This window comes from Simochromis diagramma, unplaced genomic scaffold (assembly GCF_900408965.1).
Source record: "Simochromis diagramma unplaced genomic scaffold, fSimDia1.1 OVJJ01000343.1, whole genome shotgun sequence".
Lineage (NCBI taxonomy): Eukaryota > Metazoa > Chordata > Actinopteri > Cichliformes > Cichlidae > Simochromis > Simochromis diagramma.
The window spans coordinates 9,755,562-9,777,268 of NW_024386831.1; the positions used below are offsets into that span (position 1 = coordinate 9,755,562).

Below are 21,707 nucleotides of genomic sequence, written 5' to 3' on the forward strand. Positions count from 1 at the left end.
TGTATGTTTTCTTCTTTTGTGACTAAACTAAAAGCATAAAACTTATCCCAGTCACTTGACAGACGTGTTATTCTAAGAGTGCATCTGTCTCTGCCTGTCTCTGTTCCTGCCCAGTGAGAGTTTAGGCTTTCGGCAGACTTTGCTCACTCAGCTGTCCGTATCAGATCAGTCAGCCAGTGGTGATGTTGATCTGGTTTCAATGTTGTACTGGCCTCTGCAGCAGCTCCACCAGTACAGCCGAGCCCTGCTCAAACTGGCGGCCTGCTATGATGTGGTGAGAAAATCCTCTTCTCTCTTTTTGTCTCAAGCACTTTTTTGACCTTCCCTCTTCTTTTTCTTCTCTCTTTCCCTTGCTCCGTTCCCTCACTTTCTGTTTCGTTCCCATGACTGAGCAACATTAGAACAAGTGGTTGTTAATGTCACTATATTGACTTCAAGTCTTTTATATGTTCAGGTGTACAAAATTCTCTGTCGTGCTGTCTTTCCTTTTCTCCCCAGTTAACTGTGGAGTATAAGTCCCTTGATCAGGGTCATAAAGATTGCGAGTCCCTGTCTTCATCACTGCTAAGAAGGAAGAAGGAGGCCGAAACCACCTTCCTGTTCTGGAAGACCCACTCTGGCAAAACTACTGTGAGCACAACTCTGTTTTATGTGCCTGCATCCTGTAATTTTTTTCTAGTCTATACACATTAGTCACTATGCTTTCCTTTGAGGTTTTAACCCATGACAACAAGTGTGCTTCTAAATTTTATTTCACTCCCTAGAGCCACTAGCCTTCCTGGCAGCACTCTCTAAGTGCTCCTTTTCAAACTGAGCTGATTCCCAGAGTATTAACTTGCCCTGAACAGCCCTGCCCTGCATTTCATTGGCTAAAGTAATAGGGTAGTTCTCACTGATGGGTGTAGCATGCTGTTCAAAGACAAAACAAATAGGTACAGTTTTGAATACTTTCAGTTGGATGTCAGTCTCTTTTCTGCACCTCCTTTCTTCAGTTGTTAAAGAACTATAATAGATCTGTAGAGCAACTGGTGTGTAAAAACACACACCTGAGGTGTCTGCTTGCACAGAAACCTGTTTCCAAGGGTTTCCTCTTGTAAATTCATCAAATTCCCAGACAAATATAAATCACCTTATATTTAAATTTGTTGCACTTCGATCAAGGTGTCTGCAAGAGCATCTGAACTGCACGCTGCTCTGCAAAGCAGCAACCCATCATTGTGCAGTACAGTCTATTGAAAGTAATGGTTTTCAGAGTGCGGCCTCTTCCACACCCTGTGTGAAAACACATTAAGTTATGAGACATGTGTTGCAGCTTATGAGCTACCAGAGTACCCCGGGTTTTATTAAGGAAATTTATGTGTGTGATTTTGTTCTTCAGGAGTGCCTGCGTCTTCCCAGGCGTCGTGTGGTCTGTGAAAGCAGCAACCGATCTCTGACTCTGCAGAACGCCGGGCGGTTCTCAAATCACTGGTTCATATTGTTCAATGACGCCCTGGTGCACACACAGGTACTCAGAATAAGTCAGTATGAAATCAGATATATTAAAGTGCTTTTCTTTTTTATGTTAGTAGCATAAATTCATGTTGGGGGAAGCAGTGCATAAAGGAGCCTTTAAGTCTTTTAAAATTGTCGTTATTTCATTTTTTTTGTTAACAACAACACTCACTGTACACCAGAGAAAACCCAAAGGATCTCTGCTGACAGTGATTTCTGGTCATCTGCATTGATTTACAGCTGAAGCTTAAATATGAACATTGTGTCTTTTATTCAGGGTACAATTCCCTCTCAGAGCTTCGTGAGTATCCCTTCCACCAGTTTACCTCCAATAACAGACATAACTGTAACTGAGCTTGAGCTTGAGCTGCAGCAGCATACTGTAGGTGGGCCGGCATCTGTTCAGTGCTTCCACTCCGACAGGATCAACTAGGATTTGAATGCAGCTATATAAATGTTAATACAGGACAGGTATTACAGGTGCTTAAAGATCTGGGGCTTTATATACTTTCAGAAGCAAGTTCTTCTGTTAGTTCAAAGATCTGAGGTGATTTTTTTCCCCTGCAGAAATAAGAGCTCTGCAAATATCATATAGGCCGAATAATTAACTGGCTCACCAGTGAGTCTCTCATCCTGTGGACATGCTCCAGCTCCATCTTCTTGAGTAGCACTTGGCGACACTAGTCTATGCTCTGCTTTGCAGCCTTGTTGAGCTTGGGTTGGCAGCACACAAACCTATTCACCTCTAGTTGGAGTAGCCCTCCAGCTTGCACCAAATCTTCACAGCAGAATAAGATGGTGGAGTTGAAGTTGGTCCACCTGAGAGACAAGAGTCTCACTGGTGGGATCACATCTATGGCAACTGGTCAGCCCTTTGATAGTAAATGAAAAGACAGAACAAACTATCGACTGATCTACAACTAAACTAAGAATTCGTTGTCTGTTTGTATAATGATGAACGATGGCTTGCGTTGTTCATAAATTAATTTTTCCTTTGATGTCAGAATTGCTGGCCATTATGTTCCCTAATACTCTGTTTTTAATATTTTGTCCACTCAGTTAACATGAATGAGGCTAAAACAAACAGTGATCATTGGCCTTTGTAATATTCCAGCATTACAGATGTCCTGTGTTAACATTTATTCTGTGCATGTGGTCCTGATGGCTGATTCTGTCCAGCTGCTGCTCAGCAGGCTGCTGTGTGTGGATTCATTTGTGTTTAGAAGATTTTCCAACATTAGTTAGTGGTGAAAGTAGATGAGGTCATAGCTGCAGTAGTTCAGAGCTTGGAAGGGTGATGGTGAAAGGATGCATCTCTCACTGCTGTGGTCTAGCTTTAAACAAGGAGACTGTCACTGATTTCTTCCAGATGATGGCTTCTTTATTCTTACACTTACTGTCAGCTTGTCCTCTCTGGCTACTTTTTTTTGGTTTTAGAGCAGTTTCTTCCTGAGACTCTGTTTCCTGTTTGATGTGGTGTGGTGTGTTACTAGAGTTTTGGGCTCATGTCACGTGTTGTGAGTTAAAACTTTGAGCAACCGTTGATGTACTAAAAGTCATTTTGTGCATCATAAATAAGTCTTATAATTGTAAAATGTGGTTAGTATGCAATGTGCACTAAGAAATGTTAATTCTGCCCATGACAATCAAAAATTAAAGCTGGTCAGTTCCCTTTCAAGGTCTTCACCTTATCCATCCATCCGTCTGTCTGTCCGTCTACCCATCCGGCCATCCACCAACTCAATTCTGCTTATCTGCCATCAGGTTATGCAGAATACTCTAGATATCTTTCTCCCCAGCATCTCTTTCCTGTTCCTCCTGAGTGATCGTGAGGAATTCCCAGGCCCAATGAGATATAAAATCTCTCAGTGAGTTCTGGATCTTTCGCTCTTAGATGTTAGATGTGCTCCAAAACCCTCCATTCATGAGTCATCCATGAGCAGATGCTTGAACCATCTCTGCTAGCTTCTTTTTTCACACAAAGGCGCAAAGGCTTCAAATTCCTTCTGGATGTCTGAGTTTCCCTAAGAATTAGCCCAGAAGATCTTCAGGTGATTTTACTTGTTTGGTTTTTAGATCTCCTTACCATAGGTGAGAGTTGGAACTCTCGCTTTACCATTCAGTCATTCAAGAGAAAACAAATTTGTCATGACAATCCAGTCACACGCTGCACCACTCTGCTGGTCTACCTCTGTCTTCTCAGTACTGGCAAAGAAGATGATGGGAGTTCTTCACTTGGGCCAGCGTCTCTTCCCAGATCCAGAGGGAGCACTCCACTGTTTTACAGCGCTCAGACTTTGAGCTGCTGATTGTCATCAAAGCCATTTCACACTTGGCTACAAAATTGAAGGTCACGCTCCGCTAAAGCCAACAGAACTACATCTGCAAAAAGCAGAAATGCTATTCCGAGGGTCAAAAAATGGACCCCTGCTTATCCCTTAAAATCCTGTTCATGGATCAAAGACGAGGGTGAAACCCTGACAGGTCCAACACTCACTTCTGTGTGTCCACGTCCAGCATGGTTGTCATTTCTATGCTTCTGTTTTCAGCTCACATGTTCAAATGGTCAGAACAAGACTTCTACAGATAGACCTAAAAGCAGCAGAAGTGCTGGAAGCAGCACAGAGGTGCATAAGGAGAGGACCTTGAAGGAGAAGTCATCCAAATTTAAATCAGGGTTATATTGTAGGAGTCACACAACTTAATGGTTACATCTCATGTAGTTAAAAAAAACAAGCTTTTATGGACCTTTAACTGTAATTGATATAAAAAGGAATTTAAAACAGTCAATTACTTTGAATATTAAAACACAAGTCATGTTGAAAACAACTGAAATATCATAAAAGGTCATAAGTTTATAGAGGAAACTGCCTTATTAATGTAGGGTAGTGTAGCTGAACTCAAAAGATGTTGGACTTCCCCAATTTACCAGCACACAGTCAGGAAACCACAGACAGTTATAAAGGCATATCTTTTGGTCATCTATCCTTTTCCCTCCCTCTCTCTCTAACATACACACACACACACAGAGTAAGATTTGATCGTTTCTAAAGTTTTGTAATCTCAGACAGCGCGTTGTTACCTAATATGTGAGAATTACAGAAAAAGTGCTGCTCTCCCTCTTTGTGTGCAGTTCTCCACTCATCACGTCTACCCTCTGACCTGTTTGTGGGTGAAACCGGTCACTGAAAACGGCAGCGGACTGTGAGTTTGTTGTTGTAGAAATCAATCTACATGCTGACTAATGTGAAGTAAAGGAATGTTAGTCGCTCTGATAAAAACATTTATGCAACACTATAGCCTCAACAGCAACATGGGAGCAGTGAGATCCATGCGGGGATCTTTTTTAATCTTTTAATTTACTTTGTATTTATTGGATAGGCAACAAGCAGCAAAACATTAAGCCATGGTTATGGTTAACTTTCCTTGAAACCTACTGCTCTTTAAATCATCTACTTTTAAAAGTACTGGTACATTTGTCACTTTTGTTTTTCCTAGCCAAGACCCCAGAATAGCCAGTAGAGTCCCATTCAACCCCCAGACTAATAAGATGGTAATAAGTACTTCATGTACTTATAAGGATGTCATTTATGCTTTTTATTTATGAGTCAGATTTTAAAATCTGAGCAGCTGGGATCAGTGGAGTGAGCTCTGACTTATTCCAGCTTGCAGAGCATTGCATGACCTTATGAAAATCAGCAGGAGACAAGAGTGATCTAATTCTAGAAATATTTTTAAGTTGGACCTCCAGCCTACAAAGCGTTTAGGGAGTGGAAGTTGGTTGTCATTTGTAATACAATATTTAAAAGATCCACCTCCTTGTTTTTATGTACCAATTAAGTTAATTATTGCTCTTGTGCTGCATATTTTCAGTCATGCACTCAAAATAACATGTCCAGAGGAGAGTTTCACCCTGGTGGCCTCAACACCGCAGGAAAAGGTACATTTATGGTTTAAACCATTACTGTTGCTCAGTTTTTCAAAATCAGTTTTTTTGAGATCGAATTCCGTCTTAAAGCGTCTGCTTCGGTTCTGTGCTTCTTTCTCTGCAGAACAAGTGGTTACGATCTCTTAACCAGGCAGTGGATCAGATACTGGGCGGCGGAGGTCAGGGGTCGTCACCAGCAATGACTCGCACGGCCTCCTACACGTTCACGGCAGACGAACGGTTCAAAGATGCTCAGTACACCGGGAGCTGGTTGGCAGGACGCGTTCATGGCAGGTTAGAAAACATGTTTGTATGTTTTTGGCATTCTCTTTAAGGGCCCCTGAAGGCATCATTTAGGAGAACATTAAAAATGTTCCTCATTTAATACACCTGTAAAATCAAACAATAATAACAGGATTTAATGGAACTGTATTATTTTGTCACGCATAAATGCATAAAACAATGTGCCCAACTCAATAGGTTTCCAATACAACTTGAATACCAAAAAAACAGCCAGTTAGCAATACAGTGGTCCCTCGTTTATCGCGGGAGTTATGTTCTAAAAATAACCCACGATAGGTGTAATCCGCGAAGTATCCAACTTTATTTTTTACAATTATTATAGATGTTTTAAGGCTGTAAAACCCCTTACTACACACTTTATACACTTTTCTCAGACAGGCATGAACATTTTCACACTTCTCTCTTGTTTAAACACTCTCAAAGTTAAAAACTTCAAAGAAAAAAAAAAAGTCCAGTATTATAGAATGAAACCAAAAGCACCCGCTGTTGCCTTTGACAGTGCAAAACGCCTCGTCGACGTTGTTGTGTTTGTCGGGGAGAAAACTTACAAACATACAGTACAGCACTTCAGTGTCACACTGTTAGCGATTGAAGATTTGTGTAAATTTGACAAGCTGAACGCATTCTGTAGTGTACAGGAGACACGGCACGAGATTGATTGACAGTTGTCTACAGCCAATCAGGGTGCAGAACACAATGCGTTGTAAGAAAAGAAAAACATGCAAAATTGGACATAAAAAATCAGCGAAACAGCGAGGCCACAAACTGCGTTATAGCAAGGGACCACTGTACAACACAAATAATCTAACTTTATGTCTTTGGAATCTCTTAGAAACAATGATTAATGTAAAATATGTTTATATATATTTAAAAAGCAGAGCCACTTCTTCAATACGCAGGTTTGAAGTCATTATGTTTTTAGGTCAAAGAGGAGCAATGTGCATGAATCAGGAATCAAATCACTAGAAACCAATAAGTGAAGTCAGCATGAATGAAGAAAAGACTGTTTCCAGCCTTCTTGTGTAAATTCCTTCTTTGTGTGGGGAGCTTAATTGATGACGCTGGCTAAATGGTTTAAGCAGAAGCTATATTTTCCTTCACAGAGGAACCATGAAGTGGCCGGATGGGCGACTGTACAAGGGGAACTTCAAGAATGGACTGGAGGATGGGTCAGTACAGTAACCTGGTCTTATACAGAGGTGGTTACTGGATATGTTGTTCATTTCCAGTAAGAAACCTCTGCTCTTCCTGCCTTTGGTCATGTGATAAAAAAGAAACAGAAATAGTGATGTAATTGCCCTACACTTCACCTCCGGCATGTTTTAAATATCCACGTCACAGATTCTGATCTTTGCTAACTGTTACTTTTTTTTCCCAGCTATGGAGATTGTGTGCTTCCTAATAAACTACTGAATAAAACCGACACCTACCAAGGACAGTGGAGAGAGGGCAAGATCCATGGTTTTGGCAAGTACAAGTCAGTACACATTTTCTACCAACTTTCTGGTGTGAGATGGCACAAATTGTACGTGTTGCCTTAGTCAGGTGTTAAGTAGCAGCGCTGGACGTCCATATACAGATATAAAAGCTTTTTAAGTTTTAAAGACATCGGCTCTTATTAACAAATGTCTTGGGTCAGCAAATGTGGAACTAAAATAAAACATCATGTCTCCACAGTGTTTTTTTTTTTTTTGAAGTGGCCACAGCTGTGGGCTCTGCACACTAACACAGAAGGCTGCTGTATATGTGTCATACTCAGGTATGCAAGTGGCGAGGTGTACGAGGGCTGTTTCTGCGATGGGCAGCGGCACGGTTACGGCATGCTGAGCTCTGGGAAACTGGCGAGGAATTCCTCCAGTGTTTTCATCGGGCAGTGGGTCCACGACAAGAAGACAGGATATGGCGTCTACGATGACATCACAAGGTCTGAATAACCCCAAGAAAACTGCTATTTTAGAAATATGGAAACTCAGAAGTGTTAAATGTGAAACGCATCTCCTTAGGTAGGACGGAGCAAGGTTTCGTCTAATGGTCGGTTCACAGTAGTCGATATCGGTCCTGGTTTCTAGAGATGGCCTATCATTGAATGAATTTTGTATCAAAGACATGCATCAAGTCAGCAGTCCCTGATCTCATTTTCCCCCCAGAGGTGAGAAGTACATGGGCATGTGGCTGGATGACCAGCGGCATGGTAGTGCGGTCGTCATCACGCAGCACAGTGTGTACTTTGAAGGAGCTTTCAGAGAGAACAAAATGGGCGTAAGTACACCCTGAAATATGTATCTGCTTACATATGTGCTTACAAATTTGTTCGCTGATGAGTGAGTTTGAGTACATTTTAATAAGTGGTTTTTTGCTGGTTTATTTAAATACATGTGCAGAAAGAAAAAAACTAGTTTGAACATTTACAAATGCATTTTTGTTTTTATTCATCCTATGTGTTAGTTCTAAAAAAGCTTTTAGTTTATAATAAGCATATACAAACCCCTGCACCTGAAATAACAGATAAGTTGGGAGACATGCAGTGTAACAAGGCTTGAATTGTTGGTGCTGACAGGTAGTAGCTGCAGGCCTGTGGTGTGTTGATAAAATACCAAATGCATTTTACACAATGCATCCTACATGCGGCAGGTAATAATTAAATAACTTATCCTGCTTATCATCAAAAAGGATTCTCTTTGATGTCACTGAAGCACATACCAGAGGGGTCCTGGGCTGGCGGAGAGGGGTGCAGAGCGCTCAGAGCTCATGCTTTTCCTTCTTCAAACAGCAGAATTTAAAATATGCTAACCCCACTGCTGCTCCCATTAGTAGACTCTAAACATGCCAGCAAAGGACGTCAGGCTCATCTCAGCCAAACAACATATACAAACCCCAGTATTACCCAAGTATGCTTTTTTAAAATACATGGTCATTTTAATCCTTTTATGGTTATGTAGATGTAAATTCTGTCTCAGTTGTTGCGAGGTGATCACACCTATCACTTCTCTGCCCTCCAGTATCAGCGTTACAGTGGTTAGCCCTGTTGCCTCACAGCAAGAGAGTCCTGGGTTTGAATCCACCAGCCAGTCAGAGGCCCTCTGTGTGCATGTTCTCCCTCTGTGTGCATGTTCTCCCTCTGTGTGCATGTTCTCCCTCTGTGTGCATGTTCTCCTTCTGTGGGTTTCCTCCAGGCACTCCATTCTTTCTCCACAGTCTAAAGCAGGGGTGGGCAACTCCAGGCCTCGAGGGCCGGTGTCCCTGCAGGTTTTAGATGTGTCCTTGAACCAACACAGCTGATTTAAATGGCTAAATTAGCTCCTGCAGTTCTCCAGAGGCCTGGTAACGAACAAATAATGTGATTTAGGTGTGTTGACCCAAGGTGAGATCTAAAACCTGCAGGATACGGGCCCTCGGGGCCTGGAATTGCCCACCCCTGGTCTAAAGGCATGCATGTTGGGTTAATTGGTGATTCTAAATTTCCCGTAGGTGTGAATTCCTCTGTGTTAGCCCTGCAGCCTGCCAACCTGCTGAGGCCATGTCCTGCCTTTTTCCCCTTTAAGAGAAACAGATGGATGACACAGACACCTCAGTGTGTGAATCAGATCGATAAAATGAGTTTATCATGCTCTAGTTGATAAGATAATATTGTAAATTAATTACTAAACACAAACATCCCCTTTCCAGAGAGTACAGGAAGAGTGTCCAGCAGACTGTTGTTAATTAGGTTGGGTTTGTCAAAAAACATCAAAATGATGTTTTTCAACTGCAAAATGTTTTCTGGGATGTTCTTAGCTTGAGTCAGACATTTTAACAAAAAAACAACAACTTTGTATTTACTTAAATTTTAACTATAGATGTCTCTTGTTTTGCAACTGTTTATATTGCACAAAGCACATAAAAGACACAAGGGTTTCACTCAGGATCGATACATTTCTAATCTTATCCATGACATGTGACTGGACTGCAGTTTGTAGTGCATGTTGTAGAACTGGTGCACCTGTGCACCTCACGCCTTTGAATTCTGAACTAGTAAAATGTCCTGCCTGCCTTTAAATCTGACCTGATGATGAAATGAAAATAAATATAATGTGGGGATGGAATCTTAATCGTATTGGTGACACATTTGATGCTGTGTGCTTTCTGACAGGGTCCGGGTTTGCTGATTTCAGACGATGACACAGTTTTTCATGGGGAGTTCACTGACGACTGGACCATCAGTGGGAAGGTAGAAGTGATTTCTGCTCTTTGTTTAGGACTTGGTGTCTGCAAAGGTCTTATTTATTTTGATAGTCTTCAAAACTTTAATCTACCTTTTTTCCTTTTTATCACGGTTGTTACTAATAATACTCTAAAACAAGTTTCATTCTTCACTCCTCTTCTCCTTCAGGGGATTTTAACCATGCCTAATGGTGACAGTCTGGACGGCCAGTTCAGTGGAGAGTGGAGCTCAGGGCTGAAGGTGGTTGGAACGTACACAAAGCCAGGCATTGTTGAACCTCCAAACAAGGAGAAGAACGGCCTGAGGTGAGTATTTATTGCACTTTAGTGAGCTGGTTTTATAATAATAATGCATGTAAATGTGCTCCTGATTTGTGCAGGCTTTTATTTGTCAACTTCTTGTCTGTTACGAGGGTATAATCGTATAATGCCGTGTCATTTAAAACTTTGAAAATGTTGCACATGTGCAGCAGACTGGGTCAGTACGCCGTGCCAGCAGATCAGAGGTGGATCTGTGTGTTTGATGAATGTTGGAGTCGGCTAGGCTGCGACGCTGCTGGGAAAGGAGAGAGGACGACGGCCTGGGAGAACATCGCTGTTACAATAACAACTGCACGACGGCAGAGGTAGACACATAAAGGACGCAACATCAAAGCCTCAGATTTAATTTGTGTTAGTTTAGACTGCAGATTTCAAATAAAAGATTGATGTCGCCAAGTTGAGGTCACACATTGGTTGATGAAATCCAGTTTTAAAGGCTCACTTTCAACATTTTAATAGTCAGTAGCCTGATTTTTTTTAAATCAGGTTTCAATAATAAACTTCTTTATTGTACATTTTACCTCAAATAGCACCATAATTACGAAAATGAATATCATATTAAGACTTAAATCTAAAACTGAGAACATAAATTCATCAGAAAGGTGTTTACTGCCGTCATAAATTCTGTGAGAAGTCGGGTCATTTTCCCCTAGACTTCTATAAAACTGACAGGAAACAGCTGATGACTTAAAGCACCACCTCATCCATCCAACACGGCGGTGGTTCTGTCGTGCTTCGGCACGTTTGGCTGACAGTGTAACTGCCACAGTGGCATTAATAAAACACTGTATCTGTTAAAGTGAAAGCTCTGCCGCACAGTTTTTATAATGATGTAAACCTACACATTTTAAAGATGAGACATTAATGCAGTATTTATCATTTTACTTTAAACTAAATGTGCTGAAGCTCCTGCAGAAGAAATATGTAACTTTCCAAACTACTTAATGGGCCGCACAGTGTGATAATAATTCATCGTGTCTTATGTATACAGTTGTCAACTTAAATAAGTGGATGTGTCTGTGTGCTGTATGTTTGTAGCCCAGACCTCAGCAGGTCTCAGACCAAAGTCCTGGAGTGTCTGGAGTTTATTCCTCAGTATGAAGAACCTGTCACTGCAGCAAACTACGACAACATACGAAGATACCTCACCAAGGTATAGTGAAATTAGAACTCACATTTTCGAAGAAGAAAAAAAGGAAAGCTACCTGAAACGCTTTGCTAAATTAACTCAAATATAAGGAAATAATAAAATATAGGTGGTTTCCTTATATTTTATCTGTCACGTTGGTCACACCTCGATACGTAATTGCCAAGATTACGTATCAGCTGCCTTTAAAAAGCGTTGCATTTGTATTTAGTGCTCATTATGAACTTCTAAATCTCACTACTGACACATATTTTAGGAATTTAAGACTAAAGCTAATAGCTAAACAGAAATGGGGAAATTCACTCTTTGAACAGCTGAAACTAATCTGAATTCAAAACAAAATAAAATAAACCAAAATAGAAACTGTAATAGCTGTGGCAACTGGAGACCCAGCCCCGATCAGCCGCGATGATCCATCACGTGATGTTTGAACGCATTGGAAGCCGTCCAGACTCAAAGAAGATCTTGAGGGGATATTACAAAGTTTAAGTTAGGTGCGGTTTGATTATCATGAGTTGTTTTCCTGAGTCAAGAAAGTCTTCTGGTTTTGGTTATTTGTAGTTTTGTTTTTGTTAATAGATGTTTGTGTATGTGTGTGCATCAGGCATGTGAGACCCCCCACCACCCTCTAGGCTGGCTGGTGGAGACGTTGGTGACAGCGTACAGGATGACGTACGTCGGTGTGGGATCAAACCGCAGGCTGCTCAGGCAGGCGGTCCAAGAGGTCCTGGCCTACCTCACGCACTTCTACGGCGTCATCAGGTAGATTCATCTGTTTGCTGGGCCCTCAGGAAAGAGTTTCTATACACGGGTCTGAGACTGGAGAAACTTCAGGGCTGTGCTCTGAAAATTAGGACATTTTGCTTTTTCCCTGTTTAAGGTCATCTTAGTGCAGCTTTCTGTGCCATTGCTTCATTTCAGTCACTACCTTGAAATCCTGTTCTGACCACCTGCACTTGTGCATATGATTTCACCATGGACCTGTGCAGAGATTTTCCAGGTCAGATTTAACCGACTTTATGTCGAGGATCTGAAAATTTCATGTGGGAGTCAGGACTATGGTTTAAGATTTGGTTTACAGGGACTGAGCCCTTTTTAGATTTAGAAACTGAAGGTGAAACCAACTTAAATAAAACTCTTGTATACAATAAATTTTACTATATATGTATATGTGGTATAATGTCTGTCACCTGACTAAATATGGGTGTAATATTCTGTCTGCAGGTTTTTATTCCCAGGATTACCGGACGATGGCAGCGTCCTCCCAGATGCCCCCACCTCTCCATCTAAGAGCAGACGCAACTCTTACACAACAGGGCATGGGTGAGTGACACACACACACACACACACACACACACACATACAGGACACATGAAGTTTTCCTGACTCTTCATCTGTGTTTTTCTCCTCTTCTTCCTCCACCACGTTATTCTCCAGCTGTGTTATGGTGGTGAGCTCCTCCTCTCTCCTCCTCCCTCTGCTGCTCCCTCGACTCTATCCTCCTCTCTTTACTCTGTACTCCCTGCAGGAGGAGCAGGAGGAAACTGAGTACTGGGAGCGCATCCTCCGACTCAACAAACAGCCTGACCAATCGCTGCTCAGCTTCCTGGAAGTGCAGGAGTGAGTACAAAACACACAAAATAAGTAAAATTATAAAAGGTTTTCTTCTTTAGAAAAAAACATTTCGTTTGTTTGTTTTGTGTCATTTGGATTTTTCCACTTTAGGAAGTTCTGGCCGCTGTGGATGTCAATTCTTGGGGAGAAAAAGCAGGTGAGGCAGTTTTTTTTTCTTTCTGTAATTTTCAGTCTAAATGTGCAGCTTTTATTTACAGCTGCAGCTCTCGTTTCATTGTCTGTAACTGGATCTCTTTGCATGCATTACAGATTGTGTCCAGCAGCAAAGACGCCTGTTTTGTTTCTGCTGTAGAAACACTCCAGCAGATCAGGTAGCTGCCCTGTGATCACGCACAATGTCATTAGTGATGACTAGACACTAAAAATGAAAAATGGAGCTCTTATTCATGGTTTAGAGTTTTGTGTATCTATAAGAGTGATTCATTTGCAACTGAATTTACAGATGTCCTGGTTACAAACACACAACCTTTTCAAAATGTAAATGTTTTTTCACACAAGTAAAAGAAACTCCTTAGAAGCAGATTTTATTAAAGCGGGATAAAGTTCATGGTTCACCCTCTCAGCCATGAAGAAGAGCGTCACTACCCTGAATGATGAGCTGTGCTCAGTTCAGAGTGACGGATGATGCTTGTCGATCCTGACGTCCACCTTCACATCCTGAACCTGAGCGCACAGATGTTCAGCTCTTTGGTGGGCGGAGCTTCCTGACTGCGATGGAGGGTCTCCTCGAGGGTGCTCAGTATTTTGCACTCTACTGCTGACCTCAGAGCAGCCAGCAGCTCTCTGTGTGAACTGAGTAAGCGGTTAAAAAGAAGGATAGTCGGATGGGTGATCACTTGAATGGGATGTCGCTATTGTCTCCTTTTCCTTCATCAAGGATGCTCAGCTATATCCTCTCCTAAAGGAAGCATTAAACACCTTTCCTAAGCATTTAGAGAATTTGCCCAGTTCTTGTGAAGACTGCCACACAGATACTTTCAGGTCATTTCACTCAGTTAGCAGCTGATTATTCAAGCACACACTGGGACTCCTTCACTCAGGTTTTTTAATAGATGTTGTGATGCTTGATCACAAACTATTGAGACTTTGGTAAAGGGATACACACCCACGCACTAATAAAAATGTCACAATGTCATGAGTTTCTAATGTAAATTCACGAGTTGAGTATTAAAATTCAACCCTTCATATTTACACAGCACCAGATTCACTCCGTCAGACAAGCTGATGGTGATCCAGAAGTCGTTTGAGGAGCTGACCCTGGAGGTGAAACCTCTGCTGCATGGTGACTTCCTCTGGTGCATGGATGATCTGTTCCCACTCTTCCTTTATGTGGTGCTCAGAGCCAGGTATCCTATCACACATTCATTCATTTGCATGTAGTAAGAGGTGTCTGTATTGCCTTATTGGTGGTATTTGAGGTCTGTGTTGGTTACCCTAACCTTATGCTTTTATTGAAGTCTTGACAATCAGGGAACAAAAACAGTCATCAGTCTACCTGATATTTTTCAAAAATACTTATATTTTTCCCCAAAAAGTACTTTTAGCTTGTCTCCAAATACAAAGGAGTAGGATTCAGGGTTGATGTCAGCCCTGCCGGTGAGTTAGACCTCACAGTGTTAAATTAGTGTCCCCTCTTTAGAGATTCAGGTGTAGGAACTATAGCCTCAAAGTTTTTTAAACATGTGATATTTATAATGATTAAAAAAACGGAACATTTTATAAGTGATAGCTGGCAGAATTTATATCTGTAAGAGAATGAAGGGCATTTTCCATCCTGAGCTATTTTCTTGAGTATTTTATAAAGTACTGTGTTTTGTTGGAGGTTGTCTAAGTAGCTGTACAAGAAGTGAAAACCAAACTAAGCAAGTCAAAGAGGACCAAACCAGTCCTGATGGTTTTCAAGTTCGCAGTCTTGTTATTTGTACTATCCCACCTCTTTGAAAGTAGTTTTATAAACATCCAATTAACCCATTACACATTATTCTGCTGCTCAGGATACGAAACCTGGGAGCTGAAATCAGCCTCATAGAAGATTTGATGGATCCCAACATTCAGCACGGAGAGCTGGGACTGATGTTCACAACACTAAAGGTGAGAGCAGCCGACTCCCAGACACATTTACATAAAAGGTGTAAAAGTATCCAACTCTGTGAAATGCTCATGTTTTTACAGTAATTCTGGATCATCTGTAAAATATTTGGATATTTCTTTATGTTTCAACATAATTTTATGGACCCTTTGTGTTTTCTTCTGGATCTGAAGCAGCGTAATTAGAAAACCTTTTCAACAAATTCCTAGTTTTGTGTCAGTTTACAATAAGAAAGGTCTATAAGCACTTTCCTGACTCCATAGTTCCTCAAAGGAAACAAAAAAATCTTTGTAAAACTTCAGGAAATCTCCAAATTGCTGTTTTTGTTTCAGCTGTGACTCCAATCAGTTATTCTTCGTCCATCATGCGTGCAGGATTTTAAACCATGTCTCTGCCACAGGCCTGTTACATCCAGATCCAGCGGGAGACGAACACGTAGGAGGAGACAGGAGGATGCCACGCGCTGACAGGAAGTGCCATAACCAAACCGAAGCTGCATCGAGGCTGCAGACGTGCACAGCAAAGGGAATGTGGGAGCTAAACCTCCGAGCAGGAGGAGGTCTGACCCCTCTCATTAACTCCACTTTTTTCTATCCAACAACCTCAGCAGGTCTGTAAACAGTGGGAGCGTAGCGCCCTCTTCTGGACAGGCTGCGACACTGCACCTTCATTTTCAAATGCACTTTGTCATACGTGTCAGTTTAACTTCCATTTGAGTTTCAGAACTATTTAATGAAAATTTTATTTTACAGTGTTTCCCTGACTGCTGAATATACAGTGTATATTATACCGATTTCATCTGCTCTTTGCATCAACTGGATGCAAAGAGCGCTAACTACATCATAGATGATAAACATGACTGTGTTTTAAAGGGAAAAGTCGGTGCTAATAACTGCAATAACGATGTAAATATTTTTCTAAGTGTGAAAGAGTTTTCAAAAGGGAGCTTTAAGGCTGTTAATGCTACGATCGTTGTTTTTATTTAGCTGAATTTGAATGCAGTGGAAAACAAGGGAGAGAGATGACGAGTGTGTTCTTGGTAGCAGATTTTGGATGAATACACTGTTGAAGGCTAATGTGGGCTACAGTGCAGGTAATTACTGAACGTGCAGCATGTGTCAGCTGCAGTTAAAGTTAAAGTGTGGCTCTAAACCAGAATTATGTGCTGCTGCTGCTGCTGCTTTGTGAGGCTGAAAGATTTTTCTCCGTTTTAGCTCAATTTTATTTTGAGTGTGAGTGACGCGCTCACTTTTCACTGAGCAGCCGAATGAGACAGAGCTCGATCAAACTGGGCATCCCGCCGATGCCGATGCACATTAACAAACTAAAACTGTAACTCTGACACACAAACATAACTCTGATCTCCTACAGCTCTGATATTTTTAACCAGGATAAAGTGACCAGCAGGATTACTGATTTTGGTCCTTCGCTGAACAGGATGAACAAGCTCAGCATAAAGGAAACTTTCATTCTTTTAATCTGAGTGCTTCTTCTCTTATTCTGTGTTCATGTTTAAGAATATCATCTTCAGATCCAGGAACGCCGAGTTTTTCTGGGCTTTAGTTTACTTCCACGTTCAGCCGGCGAAAGTGTGCAAAAGGAATCTGCATCTGTCATTTGTCATGTTTTTGTATCAAGCTGCATGAAAGGAACATTTCACGGTTTTTCTTTTGTTTTTGGGTTTCTGTTTGTGTGTTTTATTTTGTTTTATGTTATTAAGAAAAGCAACTTTGCAACATTTCCAAAAAGTTGGACAGAAAAGTTCATGAACATCTCAGTTCAGAGAAAATGGTGCGCACATGCACGTCATAATTGTTACTGTGTGTGTGTTTTAATGCAGATCCAGATTTTTTTAAAAACACATTTGTCCAGCTAGTTAATGAAACTTTTAGGTTGTTTTGATCCCTTGAAGCTGACTCAGAATAATATTTTTTTAATGTTGTGTCCATGTATGTTCAAGGAAAAAATTAAGACATGAGGGAGTTTTGTCACTTTAAAATGATTTTATTATTTATTTATGATTCCAATACAGTTTAAATTAATGATATTGATTATAAATTATGAAGACTTACCACAAACCTGCACAGGATCCATCTAAATTTGAGTGAGCTGAGGACTGTGATGCTTTTGTATCATCGAGACTGACGACTTGTAATTTCAGTGTTACTGAAAGCTGCACTGTATTCACTGCCACCTCCACCATGTTTTTATTTTTGGCAGAGTCACTTAAACCTGTGTTCTGATTTACTTTTTTAAAAATACTACAAGCAATGGAGTGAGAGTTGCTGAGAGTTCATGGTGTAAAGCCTGAGCCGTGAAATAATTGACCCTTTTTGAAACTGGTGTGTTTATTGAATCTATTGCTTTAAAAAAAATTAAATAGCAGTTTATAAATGATTTGTGTGATTGTCAGTCACACTGATTATGTACAGATCTCATGTATCTTATGTATGTATCAAATATGATACAGTCTGTGTTACAGGGTTAAATCTTTGGACCTATCAGGTTCAAGGAGAGAGAGCCTCAGCCAAATATCAACACTGTCTTCAGCTCTCAGACTGATTTTTGTTGATTTGAGATAAATGAAAAGTATCTCTGAGAATCGTATTGCACTGTACAGCAGCGCTCCGGCTTCATGCATTTCCTAAAGAGAAGCCAGTGTCTGCCTAGATGGAAGAAACCATTAGAGGAAAATAAAGTAATTAAAACTGATGAGCTAACATGTAAAACATGTTTCATACTAGGAAGCATCTTTGAGGTGATTATTTTTTTCTAACTGGGTGTATATTTTTGTAACCTTGTAGAAAGAGTTGATTTGGGGGGAAATGATTGATGAATGTTGAGTAAAGACTGATTTCAGATGTTTATTTTAAAAAAAGAAAATAAATATATTTTAACTCTGGAAAGGTCTCCTCGTTTTGTTAAAATCACGACTGTTTGAAAAATGATCAGCACTCCTTCGAAGCGCAGAGTGTTTGCAAACGGACTGATTCTTATACAGCACCTTTCTACTCTCCCAGAGCTCTTTATACCCACACTTATTCATACAAGTGCTTTCTATCTAACATTCAAACTCCATCGGAGCGCAACTTGGGGTTAGTATCTTGCCTACAGATATTTGGCATGCAACCCGGGAGCAAACCAGGTTAGTAGATGACCTGCTCTAACTTCTGAGCTACAGACACCTGGAAACAGCTCCAAATATTTGAAGGAATAGGTGTGGTCTGAGGGTTATTTAGTTCTTTTGCACATGTAGGTGAAACAGATTTTGAGGTTTGTGAGGCTGACACAAGAGGGAAGCGATGTGTAGAGCTGAGCAGGATGATGGAGGGTTTTTCGGAGAGTTTGTTTATAAGTACTAGTCTCTGATGGAAGTGAGAAGACTTCATACACACACACACACACACACACACACTGAAGACAATAAAAGGCGTTTAAAATTAAGCTTAGTCTATAATTCAGCAGGCTCTAAGTGAGGAACTCACACATTACAGTCATTTGATTTATTGATAATATGAGAAATATTGACTAGTAAAGTGTTTTACATACAAAATATCTGTTAGTTTTAACGCACATGAAGAAACTACAGAGATGCGAAGCAGTCCTTTTTTTCCTGGGTCAAAGTGTCATTAAGATCGACTGAGAGGCCAGCAGGCATTTTAACGATTATAAGGACTATGTGAAGAATATCTGAGTGAAGTCCGTAACCTCCCACACTTTTCTTAACATAGGAGCAGACTGAGAGAATAGCCCTGTAAAAAGGTTTACCAGTGGTACAGAGCAGAAAGCTGACCAGGACTATTCATAAGGATTGTAATACATCTCAGGGCCCCATTATAAACAGTATATCCAGTACATGTAAGCACTGGAAAAAGACAGATTTCAGGACAAGCGTAGCTCATATTTAGTTTTTTTTTTTCCTTTCTTTTTTTTTTAGCCTAGTTGTAGTTCAATTCTGAGGACAAACATTTATAAAATGTTGTGAGAGTGAAGTCTACACTGATTATAACTGTTTTACACATGCAGATATATAAGAGGAAACCATACAAAGCAGGTATTTGCATTTAAAAAAAAAAACAATAGGAAACAGTGATGTGGTTTCCACAACCAGTAAAAAAAAAAAACATAATAGATTAATTCAGCCTCTTTAGGATCATAAAGAGAACCATAATCCACTAAATGTAAGGGATCCAGAACTATAGAGGGTATAAAAGATGGTCTTTTTAATGGCCACCAGGGGGCACCCTTGTTGTTAGAAAGTGAGTTCTGGTCAAATAGGAGTCAATGGGAAAAGCTCTTTTCAGCTCTTTTTCTCATGGACCTCAGGCAAACACTTTCCTGTTGAATTTATTGTCTCAAGCACTATTTTACAGGAGAATACAGGAGGTTTTCCCAGTTTGACAAGTCCACTCTTCACTCTCCACAAATAATTGCAATCACAAAATTAATAAACTTGAGGTTTTCACTTACCAGTAGGTCACATCACATTGGCAGTGTCCATCTTTTAGGCCGTCTGTGGCGTGTACACAAGCTTTAACCATGCCTAAACACTAACACGTTGTGACCATTTCATATTCAGGCCCAGGAGCGGCCGTGAGGGATCAGATGTTGACTCTCTGACACTCGATTCAACCTGATGTCGCAGCTACCTGTGGAGTGTGATCTTAGGTTAACACCTGTGTGTTGGAGCAGGCTCAGGTGTCCGTTTCATTAATGATGGATGATTGTTTCTTCCTGACATCACCTGGATTTCTAACAAAAAAAGAAAGTATTTGTGCCTCATTCTCGTCTGCTCTGCTGAAGGTCAGTGGCTTCAAGTTTTACATCAGGAGTTTGTCATTAGTTTCTACTTTAAAAAGAAACAAAAAACATAAAAAAGGGAAACACAGAGTTAGACACCAACTCTGTAAAATCCTCATTGTTGTCTGAAAAGAAAAACTAATTATACCAGCTAAAACATTTTATTCAGGCAGCTGACTGTGAGTCACCCTGGGCTGCTCTCTCTTGTAAAGTACGTGCTCATGATTAAAAACATGTGATTTTATCTTCATGCAGCCAGTTGTCTTATTAAACTGTCAGCCAGCCTCCTTTAACTGTTTAGTTTTGACTGTTTTTAATGTTTGACCGTCCAGCTGAAACGTGCTGGCTGGTCCATTGATGAAACTTCACTGCATTACCTTTCAGTAAAGCGGTCGGATAACAGCTGATGAACAGCGACATAACAAATATTCCTTCCTCCCAGCCTCGCTGACCTGTAACCAGGGGTCAGAAAAACAGGAACCGCAGAGTGTTTTAAAAATATCGGACACTGCTGGCTTTTGTTTTGGAAAGAGCTAAATGGACCTTGAAAAGAAGCTCTTAAAGGTCAGGTATATAAAGGTATATACCTGACCTTTAAGAGCTGTTCTGCAGATCTCTCACACACACGTACGTATATGTACACAAGATGCCTGGATGTTTAGAGGTTTCATCTGCATAAGCCAAGAGGATGCATACATGTCTTTAAAGTCAAGATTACAGGAATTGTAATTCCTACCATCCATCCATATTCATCCATTAACCCTTAGCAAACAATTTTATTTCCTAAAATAAAATAATTTCCAGTGTTAAATATAGAACTTCAATTATTTTATTTTAAAATAAAATGTAACTATATTGAGTTGCAAATACTTACAGGTAGGTAGACTAAGAATAGAATAAATGAGTAATAATCGGGTTTTCGCAAGAACAAAAAATAAATACACTGTCGGGAAATTTAAATAATGTGTAAGTAACTTTAGGTAGTGCGTGAGTAATTCAAAGTATTGCATAACTTCGGGTATTTTATAGGAACGGAGACAGTCCTTTCCTGAAATTCCATTAAAGTACAAGTGAATTAAGGTCTCAGCTGTGGGCTGTATTATAAAGTGTTACCCAATTTTTAACCGATAGTCTGAGATTACAAATTGAATTACAGAATTACAAAACACTTGGTCATAAAAAAAAGACCTCTGAAATCTCAGTGTGTTTAGTTAAAATGCAGAAATGATTGTGCGTATGTTTTACCGGATGCAAAATAATGTAGTGTAAGCCAGAGCCACTCTCCTTATCTTTCATCCCTGATTTCTCTGTTTTTACTGCAGCTAGTGTTCTTTTCACTGTGCTGTTGAAAGAAGGTTTGCCAATTCTCCCAGCATAGACTGTGGAGGAGATACCAGGAGATGGGTTACCGCAAAACGTGAGCAGGACAGGACCACTAGAAGGGCATCAGCCCCTGCAGCAGGACTGCTCCTTTGTGTCAGGAGCCGGAGGAGTGCGTCCAGAGCTGGATAAAGTGACCTCCAGCAGGAGAGTTTTGTGCATGTTTCTGTCCAAACTTTTAGCAGACTATTAGGGTGGCATAACGCCCTGACATCATTTAGTGAGATCTGTACTCACAGACCAGCATCATGCAGCGTGACTGGCATTATCCAGAGAACAAGGGAACCAGCAGATCCACCAGTGAGCTCCATTCTCTGTACGTGTGACATATGAGGAAGAGAACTTTACGCCTCCTGCAGCCTCCATCAGCACGACTGGACGGCTGACTGGCAGAACATCCGGAACGGTAT

General features: G+C 40.7%; 1 protein-coding gene across 3 annotated transcripts in view; it reads left to right on the forward strand.

Moving 5' to 3' along the window:
- LOC120731279 (alsin-like) overlaps positions 1–18,019 on the forward strand; it is a 33,747-nt gene extending 15,728 nt beyond the window's left edge. The window contains exons 19-41 of one of the 3 annotated variants that reach the window (XM_040028241.1): positions 115–274; positions 499–630; positions 1,379–1,507; positions 1,772–1,795; positions 4,628–4,698; positions 5,368–5,434; positions 5,547–5,716; positions 6,829–6,894; positions 7,104–7,202; positions 7,485–7,649; positions 7,873–7,984; positions 9,855–9,932; positions 10,095–10,231; positions 10,399–10,551; positions 11,285–11,399; positions 11,998–12,155; positions 12,618–12,716; positions 12,831–13,013; positions 13,119–13,164; positions 13,278–13,339; positions 14,225–14,374; positions 15,023–15,119; positions 15,518–18,019. In XM_040028241.1, the coding sequence (XP_039884175.1) occupies positions 115–274; positions 499–630; positions 1,379–1,507; positions 1,772–1,795; positions 4,628–4,698; positions 5,368–5,434; positions 5,547–5,716; positions 6,829–6,894; positions 7,104–7,202; positions 7,485–7,649; positions 7,873–7,984; positions 9,855–9,932; positions 10,095–10,231; positions 10,399–10,551; positions 11,285–11,399; positions 11,998–12,155; positions 12,618–12,716; positions 12,831–13,013; positions 13,119–13,164; positions 13,278–13,339; positions 14,225–14,374; positions 15,023–15,119; positions 15,518–15,556 (2,512 nt within the window). In that variant the 3' untranslated portion in view covers positions 15,557–18,019. Of the gene's footprint in view, positions 1–114; positions 275–498; positions 631–1,378; positions 1,508–1,771; positions 1,796–4,627; positions 4,699–5,367; positions 5,435–5,546; positions 5,717–6,828; positions 6,895–7,103; positions 7,203–7,484; positions 7,650–7,872; positions 7,985–9,854; positions 9,933–10,094; positions 10,232–10,395; positions 10,552–11,284; positions 11,400–11,997; positions 12,156–12,617; positions 12,717–12,830; positions 13,014–13,118; positions 13,165–13,277; positions 13,340–14,224; positions 14,375–15,022; positions 15,120–15,517 lie in introns of all 3 variants that reach the window. The other 2 variants (XM_040028240.1, XM_040028242.1) reach the window with 2 other exon arrangements.
- Positions 18,020–21,707: the final 3,688 nt, after the last annotated feature.